We start from the raw sequence: 21,966 nt of genomic DNA on the forward strand, positions 1-21,966 counted from the left end.
GCAGCTTTTCGTTAAGAAAGAACTCCCAGCGGTCACCACGTGGAGGTGGAGATAGGGTTTGGTAGTAGAGCTGATGGTGTTGGTGGAGCAACTCACGTTTCGCCCTGGGACCCATACTACCCTTTGACCACCGTGTCTGTACAATTCAATTTATAGTAATAATTGATGGTAAAACAATTTAATAAGAAGCCTGATCTTGAAGTATGTTAGATTATTTTATTTTGAGACCATTCCGGTAAGGTAGGAGGTAATGTGCTCGTCATTGTGTTCGTTCGGAGTTATCTTCTTCGTTTTAGTTAGATTCTGCTGAGTCGACTCAGGCAGCGATGGCTGCAATTATGTAATCTAATTTCATGAGCTGTCGTTATTGGGTAGTGTTTTTTTTTTTTTTTTTTTTTTTTGGAGTAGGGTAGGTGAATGCGTTTACGCACAGAGCGTTGGACTCCCGCAAAAGCACGCTGGCGGACTACCAACTAAACACCTCCCTGTCATCAGAGAACTAGCCTGGAACCGTTTGACACATTACTTCGGGCTAGCCCTCCCGCTCTCCCGGCTTTGGGAGCCTTCAAGTCAGGGAATTCCTTTCACCAACGGGAGGGGATGGGAGGAAGGGAGTTGTTAGTTCAGGGAACCCCTTACCGTCCGATCCCTCTGCCAGTCGAGTTCAATCTTCTTCGTAGTAAGAAGAGCCCGAACATAATGCGCAATACGATTCCAGCTGCCAGCGCTCTTCAGCATCTCTCTGACAATGTTGTCTGGAGAGAGCTCCCCTGTGTCTGCATAAAGCTGCTGGCGGAGGCCATCCCACCTCTCGCAAGAGAAAAAGGTGTGTTCAGCGTCATCCGGCACTCTATTGCAGAACACACAATCAGGAGATCGCGCCTTCCCAACCCTGTGCAGGTAAGACTGAAAACCTCCATGCCCACTTAGAAGTTGGGTAAGGAAGTAATCAATCTCACCGTGCTTTCTGTTCAACCATGGGTCTAATTTGTCGATGAGCCGCGCAGTCCACTTGCCCCTTGGCTCATTTTGCCAAGAAACTTGCCGCTCGTTAAGGGTGCGTTGACGTTCTTCACGGGCAACCACTTCTCTTAAGTTTTCGCCCTTACGGCGATAGATAGCTTTGCGCTCCTTGGCAAGGAGGGCAACGGGGATCACTCCCGCAATCACCATCACAGCCGGTTCGGAGACAGTGCGATAAGCAGACGCCACTCGCAAAGCTCCCCGCCTCTGCACTTGAGCTAGGCGTTTACGATGCACCTCCTTGTCAAGGGCATCAGCCCATACCTCCGCACCATAGAGAAGGACGGATTGCGTTGCTCCCATGAGGAGACGTCTCCTAGTTGATATAGGGCCGCCCACATTCGCCATTAGCCGACTCAAGGCCGCGACTCCTGCTGCAGCCCTGTCCGCGGCTGCTTTGATTTGCTCGAAGAAGCTCATCTTCGAGTCGAGCATTAAACCAAGGTATTTAACCGCTGGTTTTGACTCTATAGTCAACTCGCCGATCGATATGGGACGCAAGGTCGGGATTCTCCTTCTGGTCAGGATGACTACTTCGGTTTTCTCCAGCGCAAGGTTGAAACCGTGAGCAGTCATCCATCCGCTTACCCGTCGCATCAATATGCCAAGTCTGCTTTGCGCCTGTTCAACAGTGCGTCCGGCAACAAGTGCCGCAACGTCGTCTGCATAACCGACCAGGCGCGACTCTTCAGGCATATCGAGTCTCAGCAGACTATCGTAGGAAGCGTTCCAGAGGTCCGGCCCTAGGATGGATCCCTGCGCTACTCCCGACGTGATTTCCATCCTCCTCTGGCCCTCTAGCGTCTCATAGAACAGGGAGCGGTCTTTCAGATAATCCCTCAATATCCGCAAGAGATAGCTTGGCACGTGAAAGGAGTTCTCTAGTGTGCCCAGCATATCTGTCCATCTTACGGAATTGAAGGCATTTCTGACGTCAAGCGTTATGAGGAGCACTATCCGTCGAGATCGGCGGCTGTGCGCCCCGGCTCGATTAAACGCATCTACGACCTCCATAACAGCATCCACTGTAGATTTCCCTGTTCTAAACCCGAACTGCCTTGCGGATAAGTCCCCGGCAGCACGGATCGCTTCAGCGAGTCTACCCCTGATGAGCTTCTCGAGCACTTTTCCGGCCGTGTCAAGCATACACAGCGGTCGGTATGCAGACGGGAGCTCCGGATCTCCTTTACCCTTACGGATTAACGCGAGTCTGGCCACTTTCCAGCGAGAAGGAAAAATGCCCTCCTTCAAGCACGCGTTGAACGCTTCGAGCAGCAATTCTGGCCGTTGGCGGAACACCAGTTTGTAAACTTCCGCCGGGATGCCATCAGGGCCTGGCGCCTTCCTGTTTTTCATAGTGAGAACCGCTTCTTCGAGTTCTCCCATTGTGAAAAGGGGGCAATCCACGAGGCTTTCCGCGCTGTTTACATCAACCCGTACAGGGTGTCTGGGGAACAATGCCCGCACAATGCGGTCCATCTGGTCGGTGCTCAGTATGCAGGGCTTCCGCAGAGCCCCCATTTTCCGAGTGACAAGCTTATAGCCAAGTCCCCACGGGTCATCATTCACCTCATTAACGAGATTTTGCCAGCCGCGAGCTTTGCTTTTATTTATAGCGCTGCGGAGTCTCCTTTTTGCTGATCTATATTGTGCCTTTATGGCACATGCCTCCTCGTTGGCGTACAAACGTTGTGCCAAACGGCGGAGCTTATGACACTCCTTCCGTAGGTCGGCAATTTCCGCCGTCCACCAGTACATAGAAGGCTTGTCGCGCCTGGGGCCCCTCCGGGGCATGGAAGCCTCACACGCCGTCGTTATCAGATTCATCACTGAATTTACGACGGTGTCAGTTGCGACACCACCACCCCCCGGAGTGCCCCCCAGTGCGGCCCTACCTGCTCCAAGAGCTTCGACGAACCTTCCGATGTTCACCTTCGCGACATTCCACACGCAGGGGGAACGTCGTGTTGGTGCTCGCCGGCAAGTAGCGTCAAACACTTCGAACGCAATGTACTGATGATCACTTGCCGAGAAGTCTTCTAGGACTCGCCACCCGTCCACCGATGATGCCAGAGATTCCGACGCAAAAGTGATGTCGGGAATGCTTCCTTCACAACCTGAGCGCCGAAACGTTGGCGTGGATCCGGTGTTTAAAATTACGAGTCCGGTTCTCGCCGCCATTTCCAGAATCCGTTTCCCTCTGGAGTCTGATTGAGGCATGCCCCATTCAAGAGCCCTGGCATTAAAATCACCGCCAACCAGGATTCGTCCCTCCGTGCTCGAAACGGCGTCCTCCAGAGCATCAAGCCGGCGTTGAAAGTCCGGAATCGACTCATTCGGCGTCAGGTAAACGCTAAAAAACGTTATCCCTAAACACCGGATCCAGGCAAATCCGTCCCCCCGGCCTTCGGCAAGAACACGAAGTCGAACGTCGTCCCGAACCCAGATGGCAGCGGTGCCTGATAAGTCCAGATACCATGAGGACGGGTCCTTGTTTCGGTATTGCTCGCTAATCAGCACTAGATCAGCATTTACTTCCGCAGCGAACTGCGCTAGCAACTGGTGAGTGGTTGCACTCCGGTGCATGTTAATTTGCAAAATGCGGATCATGGCGTTCGCACCCTAGCCCTCTCCAATTCCGCCCTGAAGATCGGACACCGTCCCGAGCCCGCAGTGTGTGCGACGCTTTCGCCAGACGCACCACGATCCCTGTAGAGAACACAACTCTCGCTTTCCTTGCAAGTCTTCGCTTGATGACCCGCTTGGCCGCATCTCCGGCATGCTGTCCTCCTGTCCGGACCCTTGCAAGCTGCTGACGTGTGTCCATAGTCCAGACACCTGTAGCACTTGGTGGGGACTATCCGCATTCGTACCCTGCATACTACCCATCCGATTTTGATTCTCCCGCTGTTAAGGAGTTTCCTCGCATATTGCTCGGGGACATCCACCACGGCAAGTTTTTGGCCTCGAGCATTTACAGAGGTAATAGCTACCCGGGCATTGGTTACCTCTGGGCATTCACGCTTTAGCGCCTCCTCTACTTCGACCTTTTCTGTGAGGCAGTCAAGATCCCGTATTTCCAGAGAGCACATGGGTTCTAGGCTGGAAACAAGGGCCTTGGGTAGTGTTGAGTGTTTCTTCCCGTTCTGGTAGCTAATATCCATACAGACTTTAACTTCAAAATTATGAGCAGCATCCCTCCAATATCTCTAGGATTAGTAAGGGTTGATTCTTCCCACTTTTTGTTTGTGTTAAGTACAGTGCATACGTCGTACTTGTGGCTCATAAAAACTGCTTTTGCGAAAGAGGAAGCATTAGTTACAGATTTATTTCCCGGAAGAATTTTCATCCTAGACCGGATCAAAACCAAAAATGCATGTTCTCAAACATTTTGTGGCATACATTCATTCATTATTCTATCACATATTGGCGATCTTAATGGCCTCGAAAGTGAAATGCTTCAGGTGCAATCCCATTGCATGTATTTCGGATGAAGAAACACGCTTGCTTGGTTTGGTCTGGATGCATGTCTACTTCGTGCATTTTGAGCCCCAGAGCAGAATAGTGAAACTTAATCATTTCCCTTGGAACCCAAGTCATGCAAACCTTATGAAAAGAGTTTTCTTACTCAGTTAATTGTTGCACGTATTTGATGAATGCAAATGATACCCCAACCGCATCGATCTGTTTCAGTCTGTACGCTACTGGCATCCTTCATCTGTTGATGAGAAGTATATACTCCCCTCAGAAGCAAGACTCTGTTGGGGCAAGAGAATGAAACCCGCAATTATTATTATTCTTGTGGAATACCTCGAAAACCATATCATTGATAAAATATGTATATTTATGGGAGATACAACATCTCAAGTCCAATAAAAATAACCATCAAAATATGTCATAAGAATTTCATTTTTAACTTGACCGTTTTTGTCTAATTCATAACATGATAGAGTAGTTGATTTGCTAATAATTGAATGTCCTAAAAGGGATTTCGCCACATCACATCACCAGATCAGCAAACACAATTTTTCGAAATCATTTATTTTTAATCCAAATACAAAATAAACATTCCGTGTCTCATTTAGGTAAACAAAATGTGCCAAAATTCGTTATTAATTTGTTTAAGTTGATTAATACTTCTAGGCGAAATAAACACAGCTAAATTTTTTAATCAGTTCTAACAAACGTAGTTGTTTTGAACACGCACAGCAAAAAGTGATTTATCATATAAATACAAATACATAAATTTTGTTCTATTTTTTTCGATCCGTAAATTTCTAATCGTGTATTGTAAAGTTTGCATGATCAATCGGACTCTCGATCCCTATCCGATTCCTTGGATAATATTCCAAACGTGTTCGGACCCGAGGGACTTGTAACGAGATTCACACTTCCACTATCCTATGGGCGAAAAGAAGCTAGACAAAAACGACTTGGGTAAAGATACTTCTTATGTATGATAATTTAATAATATTAGTGATATTAAATAAATGAAATAAATATGTTTAGTGATGTGAAAGCAGAATAGAGAGAAATTGAGTTTCTGCTAACATTTTGCAAAGTGATTAGTTTAAAGAATAGTGAATTGTTAGAATAGTGATTATTCATGTGATGATGATGAGCGAATTTTTTGAATGATGAGCTTTTATGTAGTGATGAGTAAAGCCGTTGATGTATGAAAATAAGTAGTTTATTTAGTATCATAAGCTTTAAACATATTTATTGTTCATGATTTTCTGGTTTTCAGGATATTTTCCACCTTTTCAGGGTCTCTAGATTATTCTAAAGATCTTATTTCAGGATTTCATCGGCCAACCGATCATGTTTGCAATTTTATTCAAGTTGGAGATTGCTTCTTTACTCTATTTGAACAGATATAACAATACTCCCCGTATTTACCAAGTGCATGGACTACCATGATTTTTTTTCAGATTTTTGATTGGGTAGTTTCTGAGAATGGGTCCTTCAAGCAATTGACCATTTCGGGCTGCCGCACCCTTCGCTTTTGTAATCAATGTTAAAACTAATATCTGCTTTGACAAATACTCATCGAGAGCTCGGTAAAAAAAAAATTGCCCCCATTTTTTGAAGTATATGGGGGCCCCCTTAAGTTCGACATGCAACAATGCAATTTACTACATGTGGAGGGGTTCACAGTTCCCACCTTATCACTGAATTTCTTGTCAATCGGGACAAACGTTTCTGAGAAAATTGCGTGTGACAGACAGACAGGCAGTGAAATTTTAAAACCTTAAAAAAGGTGTTTCGGCATTCATGCTTTCACGAGATTCATTGCCCTGTCCCTTTGAAACAATCACAAACCCTATGATCGTCACCGTGATTCAACCCCGGGGGATGATATCCTTCTCTTACAACTCCTGTGACATCATTATACACCATTGGTAGAAATTTAGGTAGTTATAGAGAATTTGTCCAAACGGTGCATGTTGAATTATCTCCACGTTCTCAGCAGTGCATACTGATCGAACTGACGAAGCAAGCACTTGTTAGAGAAAATATTTCAAAAGCACAAGACAATGCGTTGTATTCAACACCATTTTAATGTGATAAATAGTATGACTTTAAGGGTTGAATGACCCTTATGTATTCCTGGGAGAAGGTACTAGGCTTTCTCTGACTCTATATGTTAGAAAAGTAGATCTAGTTACCAACATACTTCGGAGTATGCTTCTATAAGAAATAAAATAGTATGGCTGTGATGAGTTAGTGATAAATAAATAAGATAATGTGCGAGTCGTACAATATCCTCCTTGAAAAAATGTTTGCCATGGCTTTCACATAGTTTTCCGCTTAATTTAATATATTTTTCTCATATTTCTTTTAAATAAAAAGTCCTTCCGGGGAAATTATGAAGGCATGGTAAGGTTCCTTTTCAATTTAAAGGTCTCAACTGCAAGGTGATATTACTTCAATTGCATCATGTTCTCTATTGTATGTGCTGTCTTGCAAAGTAACAGTTTTACAGAGAAGGAGGGTCACTTTTGTTTAATGCCAGTGCGTAGTCTCTTCAATATTCCAGTGTCGATTAGGTCCAAATATTCAACCAGACAGTTCCAGAAGACATCTATTATTGTTTTTTCTTGAAACGGTGTCTTTCCTTCTCTTCATTTTGCGCGACAAATTTATGTGCCCAACACTCATTAGACTGTGGGTTCGTTTCAAACATCGGCCCATACTTCACCATCTCTCACTATTCTCGAAAAAAATTTATTTCTCAGTACGATAACATTAACGGAGACGTGGATAGACTGGAATGCTTTCTTTTTAACATGTTGTGGGAAACAAAGCCTCACTAAAATCGGTTTACTGTCGCTTGCCTCTCTGCCGCACGCATTTTGCTTGGAAATGGTTATACCTACTGGGACGAAATTTAAACTGTAAATCCCACACATGCAGTGCATGATATCGTTCTACGCTAAGTTTAAGAGTTTTAGGATATAAAAAGGGAGTATACTTTTGTTTTATAAGATGTAATCATGTACAGTAGAGTAAGGAAATATATATGATATCTTAACTTGAAATACTTCCCATCCGAATGCTTTTTCAAATAAAATGAGTGATATTAATGTTTTATAAATTTAGTGGATATCAGGCTTATGTTTCCCTTAGAAATATAAAATTTGGCGATAACGTAGGTCATAATATGGAGCACGATACTGGAAACTTTGGTGGAAATCCTAAAATAATCGTGGAACTAACCGCATACAATGTATTTTTCTGTACTCTATTCCTCATTTGTGCGTTGGCATTCCCAGCGATGATTTAACGCAGTATAGTCAGCCTATTCTGTTTGATCTCCCATTATCTTTCCTACAAGATTCTGCAATAACGGGTTCGTTTTTTCAACCGGTTTGATTTTATTGCCTATATAAACTTGCTGGAACGGGCGTTCGTCTGGAGTTGCCTTTTGTAGAAACGCGACTTAGTCGTTAAATCAGGCTCGTCTTAGCTTTCATATAAGTTCTTGTGGTATCTAATTCGCCAAACAACTCTATCTCAAACTGCCCTCTGCTGTATCGTGGGTAGCATTTTGGTAATAGCTGGGCCAAGGTATAAGTGTCATATCTACATCATAGTACAGGTTTGCTTTAGAGTTGTACCATTAATTTCTTAGTTTCATTTTCGACTTTCCGTAATTTGTTCAGATATATTTAAATGCGATATTCAGCACATTAATATTCTGTACAGTGGGTGCCCACCTCCAATGTACAGTCACATTATTTTGGCTTTATTTCCGATGTTAAGACGTTGGAGTAACAGTGAAGTCCTCGGTGTTTAACGTAGGTACCTGTCTTGAGACTTAATCCTACCGCCCTCTTCAGGCACGGATTAACAAGCGCAACGGTACCAGTCTATACCAAGTGCATGGCTTTGCATTCATACTGGTGGATGCAAGAATTACCTAAATCTCTACCGAAGTATGGAGTACGGCACCCGTGTTGATACGCAACACCACGTCGAGGCCCGAAGGTCTCTTCTCGCTCGAGCACAACCACAGCCCCCATGACACTCCCACAAAGGGGCCAACCGCAACCAACCGAGCTGTACTCAGATACGACAGGAATTCTCCTGAAGTATAAGAGTCCAGGGGCTACCTCGGTTCTCATGGTACCAGTATACCTCTGGTAAGGTTTCGTGACCGAAGCCACTTCAGATGAGTCCCCGTGCAGACTCGGGTCTGATCGCCTTTGCTAGGCCTTGGAGCATTCGTCTACTGCATCACGGCCGGCAAGCCAATGCGATACAGCGTTTTCCGGTGCCACCACGCGGAGGTTCTCCTCGGCCACTTGGTTTTGGTTCAGCCGACAGGGTTGCCGCCCCGTCTTCCTCCCCGCCACCTCAGAGCACCACGTTGGGGTAACACAGAAATCTTCGCGGATGTCCCTTCGGAAGACTTATTATTTTATACCAATATCAGGTAGGATTTATGACGTTGGATTTGTCTCTCGCCCTGTGAATTGGGGCTTAAGAATAAACTCAAATCTTTCCCGCTTTTCGTAAGAGGTGACTAAAAGGGATAGAAATTTGATCATCGAAAATAGACTGTGATTGGTTTCAATAGAATGTTCGCAACCTCCTCGACAACTGTATCGATGGTCCCACTAATCCTCGCTTTCTCCAACTCGAGCAGAAGTTCCAACGATATAAGCATTCTAGACCCAAACGAAGTAAGATGATGAGACTGGAGGATACTCTTCTTCCTTTTGCGGCAATTTACTTTTGTACTCTGGAAAGCTAAGTGGTAGCAGATCCCATGCCGAGTTGCTTATGACGCCTTCTGCAAAGTGCGCCCACTTGACCTGGTAGCCGGTTCCTGACAGACTACTACAAATTTCTAGTCAAGGTTAAGGAGCACAACAATTGTACAACGGAGACTTCCGATATAATAGAGAAGGATGCTTTTTATGAGCAATTACACGCATTTTAGGGGAGGCTTTCTAAAGGTGATATTGTGATCGTGATAGGTGATCTGAATGCCAAAGTGATTTCAAAAGTTTTCATCAATTTACTTAAGGCTTCGACTTGCAACTTTTGATGAGTTGAAAGAATCAGACCGTTTTTCCTTTTTCCACTAGTTTTCTTATTTTTATTCGCATATATGTATGTACCGATATTTCGAGAACCCCTTGTTCCCTTCTTCAGTGCTCCACATATAATATCGGTATTTGGAATAAAATTAAAAATACCAGCGAAAAAAAGGAACATCTGGAAAGCTTAATTGACAGAGAGTAGGCTGGTTTCCTCTCTGGATCCTCGTGGAGGGACCACATTACCACGCAACGGATCACTTTGGAACAGTGCGCGGAGTTTAGATCTTCGTTTCATCTGCTTTTCATTGGTTTTAGGAAAGCTTACGATAGCGTGAACGGGGAGTGTATCTGAAGTGCTCTACGCAGGCGGGGTATTCCGGAGAAGCCAATAGCTATTATGAGAGCAACATATGATGATGCAAAATGTCGCGTGCTGCACCTAGATAATATCTCGGAGGATTTGGAGTCCAAAGCGAACTCCGCCAGGGTTGCATCTTGTCACCGATATTATTTCTTCTTGTTATCGGTGACGTCCGTTGATGGTCAATGGTATGTGACATCTTTCTTTAAACATCTCAACTACGCTGGTGATATCTGCCTGTTTTCTTACCGTGTTCACCCGGTGATGGACTTTGACTGTGTATTCGGAAAGAAAGATAAAGGTTCTCAATCTGAGAGATCATTGTACTCTCCCTGTCTGCAATAATGGGCAAAGAATCGAAGGCATTGATCAATTTTTATATCTATTAAGTGTGGTTTCTTCCGACGGTGGCAGCGAACTGAATGTTGCTCAACGCATTAACAGCGCTAGATCCGCTTTCGTTGCCTTGTCTAAAATCTGGAATAGCAGTTATTTCAACACTAAGATCAATTTGAGATTGCTCTGTGCTAATGTTCTCTTTGTGTTGCTATATGGGGGCAATGGATAGGTCACACATTAAGGAAGGGCGACAATTGCTTTGCTGGCTACGTCATGCAATGGAATTGACTCTCCCAAGGTGGCCTTTGAGTGGGTCACCTCAAAGGTTCGGTTGTAATTTCCTATATTCTGATTTTATCTAAATTGTACACTGGCTCAGATTTGGGTTAGAATTTTCTTTGATTTGTTAACTTTCAACCCAACTTCCTTTGCCGGCGAATTTAGTTCGAAAATGTCCTCGCATAAGATGTTCATTGTGTCATGCTTGTGTTTTGAGTGTAGTCGAACAATAGTGTATTTTGGTTTCGAGTGGTACACATTTTCTAATTAAATACCATATCAGTTAAGCCTTGGTTCAATGCTGACTTTTCATCAATTTACTTAAGGGTTACTAAAGGCGTAAATCTCTTTTGGTGCGTTGCAATGCACTTCATTTGTCTAATCTAAACTCCATCCGAATATCACGGCTGAACATGTCTACTATTCGCAACAGACTTCTAAGATGGTCGTCAGTACCAGCATACAGCTTGATGCCATCTAAGTGCATCCAGTGTGTCAGTTCGCACTTAGCACGCAGGCCATTTTTATTTCATAACCATGCCCTCTAGCATCATTCAGTAGTCATGAAAGGGGATTAAGTGCCATGCAAAACTAAAGGGGACCCAATCAATCCTCTGGAAGATGCCCTTAAGTATACGGATGGGCTCTGAGATATTAACATCCTCAGATATACGCACTGATAAAGTGGTATGCAACCCTTCCCTTACTGTCGCCAAAAACTTTATTAGTTTGGGATCAGTGCGATACAGATGGAGGACAACGATTAGCCAGGCATGCGGGACGCTATCAAAAGGCTTGGCATAATCGATATAGCAATTAAAGAGGTTTCTTTGGCCTCTAGTTGCTTGTACTACAACTACCAAATCGATAATGAGTTGCTCTTTGCAACCTCTTGAACCAACTCGGCAGCCCTTCTGCTCCTCGGGCAGAATATTGTGTCGAGGTGCGCATTGACCCTTCCACTAATAATGAGCGTTATGAATTTATAGAGGGTTGGTCAGCAAGTAATTGGTCTTGTGTTTGCGGGGTCCTGCACCGTGTCCTTCTTAGGGATAAGGTAAATAAGCCGCGCAGTGAGGAAGGGTGGAATTTCCTCCGGCCGACTCATGATTTGCATTGTGAACACGTCTGGATTGACTTTCGTCATACCGTCGTAACCGACTGCATATGACAGAAAGTTTCTCCTTTAGTGTGTCCAGGAATTCAACTACGGGTGTTTCACTGGGGATGGCAGAGTTCCGGTAAACCATCTGCACTTTATTCTTCACCCGTCTGGTGGCGTTGCTGATCTGAATCAGTTTATCAATATCCTGCCTTAGTGAGTCCCGCGACGTTCCAGACGAATTTTACATGGTGAATCTCTTCGGTGATTCAAACCAATAACGCGAAAGCGAATCTTCTGACCGTGCAATCTGATAGCCGTAACTGCACCACAATACACAAGAGATTGTAATTGCAGCAGCGACATATCAGTACATAGTCGAGATTCAATCTCATCATTGATTTGAGCTAGAATTCCCGGAGTTGCTGGAGATGCATAGAGCCTCGGAATACCTGGTCTATGCAAAGGATCCATTTCCTAGAATTCTATACATGCTCTTTGAAATTCGTCCCGAACCTCAGCGGAAACCTCAGCTGGACGGTGGAGAAGAGGGTTTCGGTGAATACTGAAACTATTGCCTGCAATGCGGCGTCGTGTTGTTGATGCTGCCGCCTCTGCCCCCATCGACTCTCGGTCAGCAGTTTCTGCGGTGACCTCAAGCCAAACACGCTCCCTGATGATAGCCGGATTTGTATCGCTGCGAGTTATAAGGCGCTACTGGTCTGCGACTCGCTGCATAGTCACGTGCGCGAATTGCGGGAAACGCTCGATGAATCTCTGGTGCAACAAGAGACGGCAAGATGTTGTACCCGCCACTGCCGTTATTTCGTAGTAGGACTAGCGGTTTCGACGTCATGCTGTCTATTACGGGAGCCCGACGCAGTCACCAAGTCAGACGACTCCCGCCGGCTATCAGTACCGGGCCTCAAATTTCTTGTTCTTCTCATTTTTGGTATTGCATTTTATCCCTAGCTGCCATGTGTGGGGATAGCTTCCTCAGTGAGTAATCTGCAAGATTGTAAACTTTCTCACCTACCCCCTGAGACGATGTGGTGGCGTACAGCCCATTCAGACTGAAGCTATCCATCCCTCCTTTCACAACCGGGCTTGGGATCAGCTACGGCGGAGTTATTATTATTATTTTCCCTTCGAGTGTCTACTTTTCGCTATTGAGCAGAATTACATGTCCGTGGAGAGCCCCCAAATTTGTAATGTTGGTTGCTGCCCTATCTTCAATTGCAACTGGGTCGATTTATTCGAAATTAGCAAATTAGCGTGGGAAGCATATGCGGTAATCGAATTTGTGCTAAAAGTAACCCTAATAAGGCGCTATCCATTGCCCTTTGTATTCTTATCTAGGCTGTGGGTTCCTTTTATTTTTCTGTGTGGCTACTCCTATCTGGTTTGTTCATTGAAATCGAAAAATAATATCTTGCCATTGTTCGACGGCAACTCTACAATGAAATAGAATTTCCTTTCAATTCTCATTTCTTTCTCCCTTGTAGTTGTGTGGCAAACCATCTAAAACCAGGAATTCTTTCGCTCACCATCATTAGTTTGGGTAAATAACTGTCTATCAAAAATCTACTAAAAGAGTGACGCGGTAGAAACCCGACTGATTTCGATTAGTAAAGAATCTAATAAATTGTCCATTGTCCGTCAGAATTAAGCGAGTTTACTTCATTAAACGTGAGGTTAGTATTGAGTCATGGTATTTTCTGAAGGAGCTCCTACATTACACCCGTTTTATTTCCATCTCTCAAGTCATTGGCGTTGATTCCAATGCCTGATTTTATGATAATTTGTTGTTTGAGAGATGCGTAATTACACATACCTTCGAAGAGGTGGATGTAGGATTTGACATTACAGCTACCAATCCTGTTGTAAAAGGCATTTCACGAAATGCAGGCTTCACCTATAACCAAGTTTTTTTGTCGGTCCAGCTACTCTTCCCTTCCTCGGAATCGCTAGAGTAGTAGAATAATATCTAGAATGGAGGTTTGATTCGCATGAAAAATGTGAGTATCCACTAATTCCCCATCCAATAGATGATGCCCAAACCAGTAGACTGATGGGCAACAGTTATGGTAGTGATGTGTTTTGCCCTATCAATAGATATGCGGCGAAGGCTGAAAACAGTTCTTATCGTGTTCAAAAATCTGGCACTTGAAATTTTGTCAAAAACTGCTTCAGCGAGAAGAGAGCAAATCACCATTAATCCTGCATTTGATTGAAACCCTTTCTCATAAGATTTTACAGAATACAACATTATAATACTTTCTTCTTCTCAGTATAATACTTTTCTTATCTCAATTACCCTTGCATGTGGCTTCCCAATCTTCCTCCTGCTTGGTGCCGCAAAAGAAGTAAAACTTTCTCGTGCAGTTGTACCATTTGTGGAAAATATATTGTAAATTTTGCTGTAAAATTGTGAAGCCATATTCTACCATATGTGTATCCGGTGGTTTTTAGTCAACAAAGTGGCTATTTCAAGTTAAAGTTGCAGACTTTCGGATTCGTCGACAATGGATCCTTGATATTGATAACCCTACAAAAAAGTGTGAGGCGTCAAATGTGGAGAATGCGATGGGCTCTTGTATTCCAATGAACGATGGCTGAGGTTTTATTGCTACCTTGTCAAAGCCAGATGGTTGGTCCTCTGATGTCAGAAACATTGAGAAGTTCGTTACAAAAGGCCAACAGCACCCCCATTAATGGGTGACTTCACACCGCCGTCATATTCCTATACAATATTCTGATGTCCTGTTCATGAATAGCATCCTTATGAATTGATTGCGTATTTATGGTCGAATGATGTGAAAAGAATCACATTTTTCTTTGTGGTATTTTGGCGCTTAAAATCTACCCTTGTTCATAACCCAAATGACAATGTCAAGAGTTTCGTAAAGATGCTGTTAATTAAATATTAAATTTTACGCAAGAATTCCTAAAGTTAATATTCTGGATTAGATATGGTGTGCGCATGGATTATGTAATTAAATCTGATTTGTGGAAGCTTCCATAAACTGCTACCTTTTTTTGAATGCTGGATGCGTAGCGCTCATAGAACGTGTCGTCCTTTTGATATAAAATTTTCATTGTACAAAAAGTACATCGATTTTTGTTATCATTGAAGCTTTCATGAAAAGCGACCAAAGTATGTTAGGGTGAACTGCGCTCTTTCAGAAAACATGAATTGAATGAATGTTTGTTATGTGCTTTCCGTGCAATATTTTTTGGAGTGCACGATATCCACATGTGCAATTTAAAGATTTAAACTCTCATTAAAATTGATTCGCTGTCTGTCTTTCTGTTTGTTGGTTTATCTGCCACCCTCATCCCATTTCAAAATTTTAATATTTACCCATTGCCACGAAATCTGGTGGGTTTGTGGAGTTTACGAAATCCTAGATATTCAGTAAAGGGCACGATTAAGCATTGAGTTTGAAACGAAGTCTCTACATATACGGAAGCAGGTATATACATATATTTTTACTGGGGTATAAAATCAGTAATTTGATATTATTGTTTGATGAATGAGGGAGTTGGGGTTGAAAAAGTATTCGCTGTAAGGTTTAATGTTTCTTCGTTTCTTCGTTTTAAAATACTACTTAAGTGAAAAATATAAAAAGAAATATGACGATGTTGCTATACGAAATTTCGTGATCAAAAAGACATAGTATTGTTGTATTTCCTAAGAAGATCCACATTGCGTTCATTTTAAAGTTATATCACTTCATCATCATCGTCAAGGGGATCGAGCTCAGGAGATAACACATCGCGATTTGTAAGAGAAACTACTCCATCTGAGTTAATATAAATTTAATGGGAAGGTACAATAAAACCATAATCGGTGGTGGCATACCATTTCTCGGCTGTCGGTAATCGGGTGGTTGTCTAGACTTGCCACAGGCTGCTTGGTCTTGAACTCGTCCCATGGAGACATCAGTTTTCTTGCGTGGCCCGATTCTATTTTCATGAATCAACGCCTAAAGATGATATGTTCCAAGAGGCTCATTTCAAGGTTTTGCGTTAGCTATGAGGTAAGACGTGGAGGGGGGGTCTATCTGTCACACGCACTTTTTCCCAAAACGGTCAAACCGATCCGACCGAAATTTGGTGGATATACGGGAACTATGAAATCCCGCGCATACAAGTAACATAATTTTACGTGTATTTTAAAAGGGGGCTCCCCTTATATGCAAAGGGGGGATGTAAATTTTTTTTATCGAATATAGTCTTGTGGGGTATCAAATGAAAGGTTTCGATTAAGCTCATCGTACGGGTATCAAATTTTGACTCGCATACGCGTGCCAAGTTTCATGTAAATCTGGCTATTAGTGCCAAAGTTATATCAGTTCAAACTTATCAATTTCGCGCGAATTTACTGCATCTGAAGCCATGCAAATAAGATGTTGATGCCAACGAGAATAATACATTCGAGTGAAATACTAAAGTCCCATATATGAAGAAGTTAGTTCTATCCAGCCCTTTTACCCTTGCTGCTATTAGGTAAGCCGTTTTTAAAGTCAAGTTTGAAGAAAATCCAACTATTATTATCAAAGTTATAGAGGGTGAAACTTTTCCATTTTTTGTGAATCTTCTCCATTCTACAAATTGCATGACGTTATCATCATGTATCAATTCGTCAATACCACAACAAAGGGACTCCATAGGAATGGGGCTTGGCAGAGAAACATTTTGTTTTAGTTTTTTAGTCATCTGCATATCAAAGTCAATTATTCCAGACAGACATATATGTATATGTAGGTATATATACGTGCTAATGAAGTTTGCGTGTAGTGTCTGATTCAGATAGATCTATTTGTACATTAAACCAGTGGTATTCAATCTACGTACATATGTTCGCTTTTGTGCACGAACTAAATCGGAAATATGGTTACGATCAATTTATGTACGTGCATGTATATGAACAGTATTCGGTAATAGGCAGTTTGAATAATGTCTATGTCTGTAATATGTACGCATATCTCGTATTTTAGAAAATATGAAGGAATGTGTTGGATTTATAGCTATATACGAATGGAAAAATGTGCCCAGAAGTTTTTCACAAAACCTTTATACCCCAAGTGCGAGCTTCCGTCTTGTTTTTTTAATGAGTTGGAAATCTTCAAAAGGCTCTGGGCTGGGCACACCCTCTCCGCATGGGATTTTTACCCCCTAAAACCACCTCCAACTCTCTCTCTCTCGCTCTCTCTCCCCCCCCCCCCCCCCTACTCGGTGGAACCACCTTTAGGTATTACATCACAGGAGTAAGCTTACTTTAGCTAGGTCTTCTTCCGTCTATTCGCGGGGTTTGTAATTGCGTCCTCCTCACTTCTTTTGCCTTTCGCCATTTGTCCTGGATTGTTGCGATTGTGGAGTTGATCGCAGCCCAATCCTCCTTTCAAGCTGCGATTCTAGGGGCAAAATTTTCTGGTTATAGCACTTCTCTAGGTTTTCTGGGACAATCAGGTAAGGTGTCCAACTTAAAAACTGTACAGGCATTGATGATATCCTCCATTGCTGGTGAGAAAATGGGTGAGATTATAATTGGTCTCCCCATGCTGTCTTTCCAGCCGCTCCCCGATGGACGTTATCAACCTGTAAGTCCAACGATCCTTTTCTACTTGGTTCCATCGCTGTTGCTATCCACTTATGGATCTCTCCCTTTCGGCTTTTTTCATCTGTGATAAAGGAGAGATGGACCTATTGTTATATATGTTCATTATTTCGTTTGTCAGGATGTCAATTGTAATCATTCCCGAGGTGACGCACGATGCATCATCTGAGACGGTCCTGAAGGCACAACACACCCTTAAGACAGTTCGTCTGTAGACCGCACTCAGTTTATGTACATTGCCTAAAACATGCAGCGCTTCTCCCCAAACTGGGACTGCATACAGCAAGATAGAACTCACCACCCTAGCTATGAGAAGCCAGCAAGTATGCATCATTTTTGCCAGAGTCATATTCGGGGTGGATGCTTTTTCGCAAGTATGCTCTATGTGCCGTTTAAAATTGATTTTTCCGTCTATCATCTTTTCCTCCGCGAGTGCGAGTCCAGCACTCTCTAATCAGGCCTTAACAGCACTGATTGCTTCGCTTGAGTACAGCTCATCATCTTCATCAACATCATTATACATGATATTCCACAATAGTGGGCCCAGTACAGAGCCCTGTGGGACACCCGCGAAGACAACGAACTCTTTGGGTCCATCATCGGTATTATACCAGAGTGTCCGCTCTTGCAAGTAGCTATCGACAATAGCCGCCGGGTACGTGGGAATATCATTCGTCACCAGAGACTTTCGTATAAGGTTCCAATTGGCCGAGTTCAGTGCATTCCTCACGTGCAGGGTCATCACCACGAATTGTTTGCTAGTACAACTCCTACAACAGTAACCATTTTGATAGCATCAATGGTTGATCTGGTTTTACGGAACCTGTACCAATCTGAAAGGCCTTCTTGGCTCTCGACGACCGGAAGTAATCTATTATAAATTATCCGCTCCAACATTTTCCCCATAGTGTCTAGAAGACATGTGGGTCGGTTCCCCTGGAGGTTTGCCAGCCTAAGGCAGCAGCACCAGCTTTGGTAGCTTTCATGGTGCAGGAAAGATACCCTCGGACATGCATGCTTCGAACAACTCGGCGAACATGTCCAATCTATGTCCAAACAAATAAACAAACAAATTCTAATTTCCTCTTATGCCAATGATATTTTTTTAATTCTCCGTATACGCATTTCAGCAGCCACTTACTGCCTTCTTCAGCAACACGGAATATTATGTTAAATCTACATTTGACGGCAAACTTGAGGGCCTTTTTCGGCATGCCGCTCAGACCCGAGGCTTTGCTGTCGCCTATTCGATCGCAGATCTTCAGCAGCTCATCCCTAGTGACTGGTGGAATCGGCGTCACATGCTGGGGCCGCTCGAAGGTGTCAGTACCCCCTCTTGCTGGAGAAATAACCCCTGGATTATTTTTAGCAAGAGGACAGCTCTTTCCGTAGAGGCGCCTGCTTTTTAGGTTGGTCTGAAGACACCTTTATGAAGGTCTGCTTGTTTCAAAGTTTTTGCAGACCAGCCTGACATTTTTCTCGGTTTCGGATATGATGGTTCTCTGCTTTGTGGCTCCACCCATAGCTCAAAGAAGATTGCCTGGTGACTGCTGTGGGTGTAGTTCTCGCTGACGCACCACGTGTCAGTGCAGGGTTGGCAAAAGTTAGGTCTACGATTGTGGCAGACGCTCTTTCTGTGTTTACATAACCTTCGTTGGCCAGAATTACATCCACTGTAACAAACTGCGCTCCTAGCATTTGCTTCTCTGCTACCCCACTCAAGGGTCCAAGCATTAAAGTCACCGACAATCTTCTTTGGACTACGTCGTCTTGTATCAAGAACAAGATTGTCAAGTATTTTTTGAATTCGTACAGTGTGAAACTTGGTGGGGCGTAACAACGCCCACACAAACCCGCTGACTGTTTGACTCCCAGTACATTGTATTGTTTGTCGATCATTTTCCCATATCGCCGCTCCACCAGTCGAATCTACCCCAATCTGTAAGCCATAGTTATGCCACCGTGGTTTCTGTAGAGTTCGCTAGTGATGGCAATTTCCACTTCGGTGGCATGCTCGAGTAAATCCTGAGCATGCCTGCAATGATTGCAACTTCAGTTTTTTTGGTTGAAGTCAGCGCCTTCCTAAATTCCGGACATTTAGTACTTCCGGTAATATGCCGCTTATCTCATCCCTCCTTTTCTTCGCACAATAAGCATTTGGTGTCCCTATTGCAATATGGCCTTTCTCCGCACATCTTTTGCATTGATCGGACCGATTGACGCTGCTAGTACACGCTTTCTTGATGTGTCCAAACATAAGGCATTTGAAGCACCCCTTAGAGAGATCTGTTTTCTTAGCCGATAAACAACCCATCCAATCCGAACCTTCCCCACCGCCAACAACTTCCGTGCGGCCTCCACTGGCAGTCGCGGTGTCAGTATCACCAGAAGCTTTTCTTAGACTCACAATAGATTCTTCCCAGAATTTCTCCAACTTGAATTGTTGCTTCAAGGTAGTGCAGATCTCTTCTCTGGATTTTACCTCATCGAGATCCTTGCACTGTACATAGATACCATGTTTTTGGGAAATTATCCCCATGTAAGTTTTCAACTTGGTTACGAAAGCCGTTAGTTTTTCCGATGCTGATTTTTTTCAGCTCAACCATGAGATCCCCTTTCTGGGTCCTCCGGATTCTACTGACAATTCCGCCTACGTCAATTGTCTCCGGCGAATTCGCACCTTTGGTTTCTTGTTCCCTTTTTTGCTTATGACCTTAGTCCATTCACCGTTTTTATGTTCCTGTGGTTTCGCCTTGCTAGCCGACATTCCCACTTTGGGCACATATTTTCCCCTTTCTGAACTTTCAGTTGGATTGGCAAGACGTCTTTTCCCTTTTTGGCGCCTGTTGATTCCTTAAAAGCTTCCTAAAACGTATGCTCCGCATCCTCGGGAATCATCTTGCATGTCGGGCAACATGGGGAGTAGGTAGGCACGGTATCTTCCGTGTCCAATTAGGAATTGAGTTAGATCGTAGCTAACTACACCGTGCCTTCGTTTGATCCATTTTCACACAACTGGGATAATTAATTCTTTGAGTCCAGTATCTTTTAGGTTAATCACGCTATCTGTTTAGACTTCTGATTGCCGATAGTAGGTACTGGAATCGTGATTGCATATGTTGGGAATTGTGGCGCCGATCTTCGTTCGCCAAGATGTCTATGGGGACCATGCCTTTTATCACACATGTTGCTTCGTATGATGTTGTATGGTAAGCGCACGACATTTTCAGTATACTTAATCGGTGTGAGGCTACTATTTTTCTCCTATTTGTTTTTCACTTCAATGCCGATGATCAGATTGGAGTTACTTAAAAAAGGAGAAAGAGATGCGGCTTGAATTTCAATGTTCATACATTATGATCCACAGAAGAGGACCGATGACCGATCCTTGTGGAATCCCGCGGGATGATCAATATTTTTTGGGTCTAGCGTCCGAATCGTAACACAGTAGACTCCCCCGGAGGAATTCTATGACAATGCGCCCCAGATATTTGAGTGCCACTAATTTGTCTAAAACCGTAATTATTTTGCTTCATTTTGCAATATTGAAGGCATTCTTCATATCGAGAGTAACTCTAGCGCAGGATTTATTTGCCTCCATTGCTTCCTCCCCAATTTTTATTACCGTAATGACTGCATTGACAGTTGTTTTTCATAATCGGTTTGTGATCGGTGCAAACCTATTGTTGATAACCTATCGAGAAGTTTGCCGATGCCGTTTAATGTGCAATGGCTGTAAGAAGGATTACCCAAAGGTTTATTTGGTTCCGGGATTAGCGCAATCTTCTGTTGCCTTAACTTTTCCGAGAAGCCCTTTCGTTTGAGCACATTGTAAATGTTTCAGCGAAAAACTTTGGAACTGTTTTAGCGCGCACTTTCAGAGGTTTATTCTGAATGCCGTCCAAGCCTGGTAGTAGAGAGTACTAATGATATTCCGCAGCAAATCGGTGTTTGTCATGTTGATGACTGCCTTGTATACACCTCTCCATGGGTCGGAGCTTGCTTTCTTGCACACCCTCTTGAAGTGTTTAGTATTACTTTTATGGATGGGTGCTTAGAGTCCTTTCTTCGTCTTTTTATATCGGTTGTGCAACTCTACAGACTCATCATTATCAATTGATCATTCATTAATTCCATGGCGTGTGTAAAAATTGTTTTTACCTAATGTACCCGTGTGCGGTAGGAAATGAAGGTCACAATTAATATTTTCACGAGCAGATTTTTTTGGTCTAAATTGTAGACTGAGGGAGCAAGGAGTCAAAATTTGCACACTTAAAGTGAGACAGGACTCATTTTCGGAAACTACCCAACCCGAAAATCTGAAAAAATTCAGGGTGATGCACTTATATGAAGTTTAGGTCTCAAAATATCTCGTCCTTCACTGGCTCAAATAAGCTTACAAATAGCATATTACCCGCTTTTTGAAATTGACTGGGGACCTCTCTTAAGATCACCTTAGGAGTAGCAGCATAGAGGATAGTATCTCGCATAATACCGCGCGCTATTAGTAACAAAGTTATAGCAATTCAAACCTATCATCATCATCTTAACCAATGGAAGATATTTACAAATCATTTTGGAGGAAAAGTCGAAAAAAACCTCAATTCGTTGAGCATATTTAAAAACAGGGTGGGACGGGGAGGGAAAAAAGATTGGGGTAGGATGGGTGACATGCGGGAGAGGGATG

The 21,966-nt window shown here is 43.4% G+C and overlaps 1 protein-coding gene across 7 annotated transcripts in view; it reads left to right on the forward strand.

Annotated features, from left to right (window-relative positions):
* Positions 1-21,966, forward strand: part of LOC119649635 (protein furry) — a 582,748-nt gene that overhangs the window by 60,681 nt on the left and 500,101 nt on the right. For 6 of the 7 annotated variants that reach the window (XM_038051881.1, XM_038051885.1, XM_038051884.1 and 3 more), the window contains exon 13: positions 5,320-5,460. The exons of the other annotated variant lie outside the window; for it this stretch is intronic. In XM_038051881.1, the coding sequence (XP_037907809.1) occupies positions 5,320-5,460 (141 nt within the window). The remainder of the gene's footprint in view (positions 1-5,319; positions 5,461-21,966) is intronic. 7 annotated transcript variants of the gene reach the window in all.

Source organism: Hermetia illucens, chromosome 2 (genome assembly GCF_905115235.1).
Source record: "Hermetia illucens chromosome 2, iHerIll2.2.curated.20191125, whole genome shotgun sequence".
Lineage (NCBI taxonomy): Eukaryota > Metazoa > Arthropoda > Insecta > Diptera > Stratiomyidae > Hermetia > Hermetia illucens.